Raw genomic sequence first — 9,586 nt, forward strand, 5'->3', positions numbered from 1 at the left:
GTGTGACCCAAAGCACAATGGAGTCCACCACACACAGCGTTTTAACGAGACCGAAGGAGGACTGCGTTCACCGGAGCGTGCAGCGGTCCACTCGGATCACACCACGCTCGTTAGTTAATGGAGGAACCACAGCGCTCGCTGGCAGACCTATAGCCTCTCCACAGGGAGGCAAACACAAGCCCACCTCTCTCTAGCCTCGGTGTCTTTAATGTGTGTTAGTGCCTTCTTATTTATTAACAAGCTGATTAAAGCCCACGCTGCCCCCTGCTGGGCTGAAGCTCTGAACAAGACCGCCGTCCCACACCCACTAATCGTATGATTTATTACCAGTTCTTTGTAGTTTTCCCTTCTTTACTTTACGGGCCTTTCGGTGCCTCGAAGGACACTGTAGTGGAGACGCAGAGTGTGTCGACGCGTCGCATGGAGACGGGCCTGATGTCGCTTCAAAGCTCTCCGCCTACGTTGTGTAGGAACCTAGAGGGTTGAGTAGGAACCTAGAGGGTTGAGTAGGAACCTCGAGGGTTGAGTAAAGGCTGCTCGATTATGGGAAAATATCCTAACCACGATTATTTTGGTCATCATTGAAATCACGATTATTCAAACGACAATTTTTGAGTTTTTAAAACATGGTGCATTTATTCAGCATTTCCCTCCAAAAAAAACACTTTGTTACTGAGAACTTTGAAATATCCCCTTAAAGAAATACACAAAATGTTCAAATAGAAAATGTTCAAGTAGAAAATAAAGTACAAATATGAGTCCAACTGTTGGGTTCAATTTCTATAAAAAATGTATAATATTAATATTATTAAGAATATTATACTCTTCTATATAGCTGGAGGTCGTTTGACCCACAAATCGAAATCGCAATCAAAATCGGATTAACTGCGCAGCCCTAGGGTTGAGCCGACCGGACGACTTCAGCACACGGCGTCATCTGTATGTCTCCCCTCCCCCCGTCCGCCCCAAGCAGAGGCTGATGGGCCCTGAGGGCATGGCCATGGTGAACGGCACGACGGGCGTCCACGGGGACGACTACTGGACGGAGGGCGGCGGCGGCGGGAGCGCGGGCCCGGTCCAGGGGGGACCCCCGTCCCCCCAGGGCCCGCCCCAGGGCCAGCCCCAGAGGCAGGTCAGCGAGGTGTACTCCAACACCCTGCCCGTCCGTAGGCCCGCCCCGGCCAAGAGCAAGAACCCAGTGGGTGAGTCTGGCTGTCACTCAGGAGGCCTCGGGCTCCCTGATTGGTTAGGAGAGGAACAAAGTCATTGCGGTAGTTTTGGCCTAGACATGTGACTGCAGTACTGTTCACTATATTTAGCTACTTATCAGACACCTTTCTCCCCAGTGAGTTTGGATACTTTAGGTAGCAGGTAGGCGTTTAGGATGCGTACAGGTATGGATCATGTTAGTTTTGGGGGGGGGGGGGGGGGCAATATACATGCATAGGGAGATGGTCAGGGGATCGCAAAGTTCTGAGTTCGTTCCCCGACGTCTACAGTGGGCTTCCGTGAGCAAATTGCCAAACGCCTCTCTTGGTCCTTAACGACCTGAATCCGAGTTCACTGCAAGTGTCTCTTAATGAATAATGCTCTGCCGAGTGATTCAATAGGAAATTGTTAAAGCTGCACGAGGCAAGCTTCCCCATTAGGAACCTCTAGAGGCTTGAGTTGTTTCTACTGTAATAAATATCAATTTTCAGCAGTTGCAGCTTAAGTTGCAGCTATATCATGTTCAGACTGACCCGACAGATGGTTGCGTTTTAACATGAGATACTTACTAATGCTAAGTCAAAAGAGTCTGAATAATAACCCAACAGCTGAAGTTACAAAAAGTTAGAAGTTGCAGTAGCCAGAAGGGATGGGCAAAACGATTATTTTCCAGGAATCGGTTCTTTCAGTTCCGTTTGCTATCAAGATTTGTTCGTTTGATTTGTTCGTTTGATTCGTTCGTTGAGTCAGATGGTCTGTTACTTAATTTGTCAGGGATCGGAAATGATGGAATAAATGTTAAACAACATGCATGTAGCCTACTACTTTCTAATGTTCTTGCGAAATGACCCAGGTTAAGTGTAACTATTAAGCATATTTATAAAGCACATGCATGCCTTTTTTTTTATAAATATCCTTCATACATAATGGGGTGCAGTAAGAATTAAATGGCGCCTTCCAAGTAGCGCTAATAAGCAGTGAATCACCGTTGTGCGAATTCCCTACTAGACCAAACGACACTCGTAATGGTGGGTAAAAACAATACTTTTATTAAAGCATGCAATTGTGATGTAGAACAAAATCAAAAGAAAACAAAGTGCTTGCATGATATTGAAGCCTACAGCGATCGTTAGTTAACTTGTGTGGCAGTGCCTTATCATTTGTTTACCCATGGGCCATGGCAACGGGATTGCTACCCGCTGTAGTACTCTCATTGGCTGAAACGTTGAGAACGTTGTAGACTCGATCAATATAAGTTCGCGGGGAGATGGAGCTCTGTTCGTTTGTATATTTTATTTACGTGAACATATTTTTGTTTATATGTTAGAAAGAAAAAAAGAATCCGTTGCCTTGTTTTGGGAATCAGTTGTCGTCGTTCACCTTCGGGATTCGTTCGTTCTGACCGAAGCGTTGGCGACCGAGCCGTCACTAGTGGCCAGGCTATAGTGCAGCTTTAAAGCTCCCCCCCCCCCCCCCCCCCCAGGAGAGACGAGGACCCTGCCCCGCTCCAGCTCCATGGCGGCCGGCCTGGAGAGGAACGGGCGCTCCCGCGTGCAGGCCATCTTCTCGCACGCCGCCGGGGACAACGGCACCCTGCTGAGCTTCGCCGAGGGCGACCTCATCACCCTGCTGGTGCCCGAGGCCCGGGACGGCTGGCACTACGGCGAGAACGAGAAGAACAAGATGTGAGGGGTGGCCCCGGCGCAGGCACACACACAGACAGACAGACAGACAGACAGATGGATAAAGACAGATGGATAAAGACAGACGGATAAAGACAGACAGACAGACGGATAAAGACAGACAGACAGACAGACAGATGGATAAAGACAGACGGATAAAGACACTGACCGAACCCAGACAGACACACACAGGCACGCACACACTCAAAGATTGACACACACACACAAAGACTGACACAGACACAGACTTACACACACACACAGGCAAAGACTGACACGCGAACAAAGACATGCATGCACTCACACAGATGGACGCACGCACACACACAGACACGCGTACGCACCCCCACACACACACACACACGTGTCCATCCGCATCATGTGTGCCTTGTGTTCCCTTGTGGTTTGTTCCTTAAACCCGTCGCTTTGCGCCTCTGGTTCCCTGCAGGCGCGGCTGGTTCCCCTTCTCCTACACGCGCGTTCTGCCCGAAACGGAGAGCGAGAAGCTCAAAGTCAAGTATGTACGGGCGGACGCTGTGTCTGCCTCCATCCTGCCCCTGTCATGTACACCCTACCTGTCCTCACACAAGGGCAATAAAATGATTTTTCCTTTTTTTAATGACTGTAGATAGTGATAGGTTGTGGTTCTGTTACAAGGGGGGGGGGTTCTTGGCGTCACAAATGACCCCCGGCCTGCCCTCTTCTCCCCACCAGCCTCAACCACGGGAAGAGCAGCAGCACAGGGAACCTCCTGGAGAGCGACATGCCCATGCCGGACTACGGCCTCACCGCCCGCCTGCTGGCCCAGAGTCTAGCGCAGAGCCGGCCCAGGCCCTACAGCATGGCAGGCTTCACCACGCAGGTGGGGGCGCCACTAATCCTTTCACTTTCGCATTTATCGAAAATATTTTATTTAGGGCAGTTAGCAATAAGTAATTTTGTCATGAGAAAGTGAAACAATATATCGCTGTCAGTACAATAAGGATGTTCATAGAACCAAGTGCAGAGCACTAACAATCGCTAGGTCAACCCATTCCCCGTACACAACAAAGATAGCTAGAATAAGATGCTACATAAGAAGTAACATATACAACAAGTAGGAGGGGTGGGACGGTGTGGCTAAAATCTGTAATCAGTTTTATTAACACACTGCATCTACATCCCTGATGAAGGGATAGGAAACGGAACGATACTCCACTGCAGTGTTTTAAAGAGGTGACCCATTATGCCAGCAGGTGTGAATGGGTGTGTCCACCTAGATGTGTGCTGGATAGATCAGCGTACCAGCCTTCCCAGTGGACTGCAGCAAATGTTGCTGATCTATCCATCCTACATCTACGATGACATTCCCACTTGTGATGTCACCCAAACACAGGAAGAGGCAGATTTTAAAACGGCTTGTGATGGCTAATCACACTCGCACCCGGTGGCATAGTATCTCCCCTTTAAAGGACAATGCCGGTCTGGGAGATCGGACCATGGTAAATGTCTAAAATATCCATAACCAGTATCATTTAGCGAGATGGCTACCATGTGCTCATGCTGCCAAAGAACATTTTGCTTGTTCACGCCAACCAGGATGTAAACAATGGCAATATAGCACTTTGACACGCATTGATTCCAGAAGACCAGACAGATTGTAGACAAGCAAAGTGAATACCAGATACTTCACAAAAAATGTCAAAAGAACAAAGTGCAATATTGCTATTATATACATTTGTGTCGATGGATGGATCAACCAGGCCGCTGCTGTCCTTCACCGATGGACTACTATGTTGCAGGAAGTAAAAAAAAATTGTTTCCCCCCTGAACCGCTGCTTAAAACAGTGTCACTATTTTTTGCAGCCGGCCATCGAGGACTATGACAGCCGCTTTGCCACGAGGTACGTTCCCCTTGTTTCCCGACGCTATCCGAGTCACGATGAGATGTGTGGTGTTCATGGGCTGCAGAGTGAGAATGAGTGTTGAGTCTATGAGGCGCACCTATTTTAAGAGGCCCACGCCGGGAATGAGGCCATGCCCTGCATGGTTTGCATAGTCTGTAGGTAAGATAATCTGTAGAGCACAGTAAGGCCCACCATAGATCTGTTTAGTGTGTTTCTTTTTTGATTTCAAATAGGTTTTATTTCCTGTCGCAGCTCCTTTTAATAGTGTATATTTTGCTTCTGCTTGCTTTGCCGTTGAACAGCCTTCTTAAGTGATAGCTCTTTAAAGATGCATTTTTAAGTCTCTTTTAAGTATCTTTGTTTACGTTCGACTTTTGTCCAGGCCACAATCCCCCCCCCCCCCCCCCCACCAGCCCCCTCTTCCCCACTCCCTGGCACAATCAGTTTTTTAAATTCAATTTCTGTAGTCCTCTCCAGGTTTGTAGGCTCATAGGTCGTCAGGGTTACGGATAGTTCGGTCTCAGGTGCAGATTTCTGTGTGTCTGCGTGCGCGTGGCCGAGGAAGACGAGTACGTCGGCGTGCACAGAACCGTGCATATGTGTAGTGTAGTGTGTGTTTGGTGGAATACTTGTGACAGTGGCCATCGAACCCCCCCTCCTCCCCCCCACTCACCCCCAGTCATCATGCAGGGTTCCCCCTGGTCCTCACTGCACAAGGTCTCTTGTCTTCTGTACATGTGTGTGTATTTCTGTGTTGGTCGGGGTTGGAGGGGGCGGGGGGGGGGGGGGGGGGGGGGGGGGGCAGTCAATCAATCAGCACTCCGATTCTCCAGGGGGGCATTCCACCTCCCCCTCCTATGCTAATCAAACACGGGAGGCCTCCTGCCGGGAAGATGTCTTTTAATGACCTCATCAACACCCAGCGGCGCTGCACTCTGGTCGGGCGACGCCGTGCCCTGATTTCCATATCGCGGTCCGTGTCGAGTGACATCGGCGGGGATCCGGCGAGCACATCCCGCCCTCCAGGGGGCAGCGGTGAGGGGGTTGATGGGGGGGGGGGGGGGATTTTTAAAAAGGTCCAGCCTCACTTGACTTGACTGGGGATGGTGGTGGAGGTGTTTGCGTCAGGGCTGGGTGGTCCTCCATCTTGTGTGTGTGTGTGTGTGTGTGTGTGTGTGTGTGTGTGTGTGTGTGTGTGTGTGTGTGTGCTTGCACGTGGGTCCGTCTCGTCTTTCTGTCTCATTACTCTCTGAATGTGTCCGACCTGGCAAGCCTCCTTCTCTCCTTTGTTCCACAGCGACAGTCCTGATGGCAAATTGATTTCGACTGTGTGAGAACAGACATACAGACAGACACAGGAAAACGCTTCGGAATAGCACAGGGGCCCTTCTTCCAAAAACCTGCCCCCCCCCCCCCCCCCTCCCTCCTTCACCCCTTCACCCCCCACCCCGACATCCACCTAGCCTACCACCTTTCCTGTCCTCTCCTGCTCCTCTTCCTCCTCCTCTGCCTCCTCTTCCTCTCCTCTGCCCCCCCTCCCCTTCTCTTGCTCCCGCTTCCACACCCCTCACCCCTTTCCCTCCCGTGGAAGAGGCCGGTCTCATCCATCCGTTCTGTCCCTCTCTTCCTTCCTTCCTTCCTTCCTTCCCGGGCTCCCATCTCTGCCTCCCTCCGTCCCGTCCGCCCATCCACCCCTCCGTCCTGTTCTCCGGGGGTGTCGGCCCGCCGTGGTGGTGGTGGTGGTGGTGGTGGTGGTGGTGGTGTCGTTGTGAGGACAGTAGCGGTTGGTGGGTGGAGGATTGCCCGGAGAGCTCGGGCCCTGGCGGGGCCTACCGGCTCCCAGAGGGCATGGCCCCCAGCGGGGCCTACCTGCTGGCCCTGCAGCAGCGATACGGACTCTGAATGCCCTGCTAGTCTCGCGGTCCCCCAACCGAGCATTGGACTTGACCCGGTTTTAGTTTTTGTTTTTCATCTCCTACTTCTTTCTTCTTCTACGTCTTCTTCTTCTCTCAAAAGACTGCCTTTGCTACTGCTTGTCTTTTCATGCATGTACATGGTTGTGTCATTTTGTTAAGAAAATAACAAAAAATATCAAAAACGGAAAACTAAACTGACATTTTCATGTACTGTACAAGTGCCAAAAGACGTAATTGTCGTTGTTCTGATGCCACACGCATACACAGACACACGCGCATACACAGACACACTCATACAAAGACACACACACACACACAGACACACAACCATACACACACACACAGACACACTCACACACACACACGTGGACTTGTTTACAATAAGGCTGTGCAGCAGATTACTGTGTTGGATTCTGTTGGTCGTGCACTGTTCTGTGTGTCTTCGCTGAGCTGATTTGAATATCCAGCAGGGCGCATAGTGTGTGTGTCAAATCTGCCTTAGGAGTTATATTCAACACACCAAATTGTCCTGTATCCGAAATATTTTTGTAATGTATGAGGGGAGGGAGGAAGAAATATTAAGTAACATTCTATATTAAAAAAAGTTTACCCTTTTTTTATTTTATCCGTCCTACCGAATCCTCAATCTCTTCTGGCCTGAGCTTGCATGTTTCCTCGTCTTGTGTGGTCTTTTGCCGACGGTGAAAGACATAGTATGGTAGGCTGAGACTCTGGCACTGGCCTTCCCGATGTCAATCAACAAAGACCAACTTAACGTATTTAAATGAACAGGCAGTTATGGTTACAGCCTGCCGTTGGTCTAATTTGGGAATATTTTTCTGGATAGTATTTTTGAGTATTTATCCAATCAATTTTTAATATTCCATGTGGCGATTCCTGGTGAAATAAGATTCCGGTCTTCAAATTAATGATGTAAAAAAAAAAAAAAGATCTCAAAGATGCAGGGGGATGGGGGGGGGTCAATTTGAAACATCCACTTTCAACTGCGTTTAAATTGCTTTCATCATAATTCTGTTTATGTACATGCCCAGCGCATAATGGACCATGTGAGCCGTTTTAGTGGAAAAAAAAACACTCAAATTAAAGTTAGGTGGTTTTCACACAAAAACAGTGTTGCAATTGTATTCCCTGAGTGGCTATGTAGTTTTTAGTCTTTCCTTTAAAGAAGTTGTTATTGTCCTTGTAAAACGGCAAAATATTCCAGAAACAAAAAGAAAATGCTGATTTTCGTTGAAAGTGTTCATCTTATGCATGCTGTTGAGGGATCTCATGTGGTACACAAAATTGACCTTGAATGTATGGTGACTTTTTACAAAGGTATTCTAAATAAAACATATATCTATATATTAATAAACAGTCTTGTCTGGAGAGAAATCTGTTCTGTCGGTTATCTGGCCTCCCTTTCTTTCTTTAAAAATCACATTCTGCGATTTTTATTATCCTTTCCGGCCGCATTGTGGACTGCTTCTTGCCAAGCATGCACTGTGTTCAGTCGCTGCATGCCATCCATAGGCATGACCCTCCATAGCCACGCCCACCACTTCCTGGTTCTTCCTACCTAGCCCCGCCTACCCCTTGCCTGGCCCCGCCCACCAGTGCTTATGGCTCCTCCCTCATCTTCATTGCGTGTGTGTGTATGGTTTTCTGTTGAGTCGCTGCCGTTTGCTGCCTTGCTGCATTGTGCGACTGCCTTGTGTTGCTAGGATTGCGGTGGGTCGTGTAAAAGAATGATCTAGTCGGCGTTTGTGGTGATCGTTCAAGCAAGGATTTGTAATTGTTTTGTGTGTGTGTGTGTTGATGCTTTAGTGGAATTTCGGCCGACCAGAGTCTCTGTTCTGATCTTCTTGTTGAACTTCTTCAAAGGTCTAGCTGCGTATACATTTGAATGTTTTGTATTTTAAAGCTTTATCGTTAAGAGTTGATACGGTCTAAGGCATGATGAGCATGCTGTGTACTGCCATCCCGTCATTTCACATCTTCCAGTTTGTACACCTTCCCGCAAACTAACCAGCAGTGGCTACGTGCATTGTAAGAGTTGTGAGCCATGCATGATCCTGATGAAAGATGAGCGATTCAAACCGAAGGGTTCTCTTTACCTTCCAGTTTGGGTCCAGAATTGTCCCAGTTCTGAGAGAACAGGACCTCCGTAAGTCACCAGCCTCCATCCACGCTGGGCCAACCAAATTCTCTGTCTCTCTCTCTCTCTCTCTTCTCTCTCTCTCTCTCTTTCCCCCTCCTCTCTGTTGTTTGTTTCTCTCTCTCTGCATCCTCTCTGGTGTCTCTCCTTCTTCCTCTCCGGCCTTTCGCTCTCTCTGCATCCTCTCTCCCCCTCTCTGGTGTCTCTCTTTCTTCCTCTCTGGTGTCTCTCTTTCTTCCTCTCCTGCCTTTCCCTCCCTCTGCATCCTCTCTCCTCCTCTCTCGTGTTTCCTTCTCCTCGCTCTCCTCCTCGCTCTCCTCCTCTCTCTGCTCACTGGCTGTCTGGCTGTCAGCAGGGTGCTGCTGAGAATCCTTCCATCCTTCCTGTCCCCGGGCCTCAGTCCCCGACCAGGCAGCAGTGCCTCTCGGCACCGGAGGCCCTGGGTTGTAAACGATGGTTCCCGCTTTTCTTGATATAAAACATGGTATCACTCAGAAAAGGACACTAACACTTGCATGGCATTCATTTTTTCCGAACAACTTTGATTTGTGTCGTGGTCATTAACACAGTCGTCGGTACCATCGCACGCTTGCTGTACATCACTGGGCGCGGGGAGGCGGGGTGCGTCGTGGTTTGAAGTGGTGCGTTCATGTCTGTTCTGTTCTGTTTGTGCACCTTGCCGTGTGTTCACCTGCACCCTAACTGTCGCTGTTCACTGCCGCCCCTTCCCAACAG

General features: G+C 49.2%; 1 protein-coding gene across 3 annotated transcripts in view; it reads left to right on the forward strand.

Moving 5' to 3' along the window:
• Positions 1-9,586, forward strand: part of baiap2a (BAR/IMD domain containing adaptor protein 2a) — a 48,164-nt gene that overhangs the window by 37,017 nt on the left and 1,561 nt on the right. The window contains exons 9-14 of one of the 3 annotated variants that reach the window (XR_003979478.1): positions 974-1,202; positions 2,693-2,894; positions 3,340-3,408; positions 3,606-3,753; positions 4,737-4,774; positions 6,075-8,860. Coding sequence is in view for 2 of the 3 variants with exons in the window: in XM_030378112.1 (XP_030233972.1) it covers positions 974-1,202; positions 2,693-2,894; positions 3,340-3,408; positions 3,606-3,753; positions 4,737-4,774; positions 8,818-8,845 (714 nt within the window). In the remaining variant the exon portion in view is untranslated. The remainder of the gene's footprint in view (positions 1-973; positions 1,203-2,692; positions 2,895-3,339; positions 3,409-3,605; positions 3,754-4,736; positions 4,775-6,074; positions 8,861-9,586) is intronic. The other 2 variants (XM_030378112.1, XM_030378102.1) reach the window with 2 other exon arrangements.

This window comes from Gadus morhua, chromosome 2, assembly GCF_902167405.1.
Source record: "Gadus morhua chromosome 2, gadMor3.0, whole genome shotgun sequence".
Taxonomy (NCBI): domain Eukaryota; kingdom Metazoa; phylum Chordata; class Actinopteri; order Gadiformes; family Gadidae; genus Gadus; species Gadus morhua.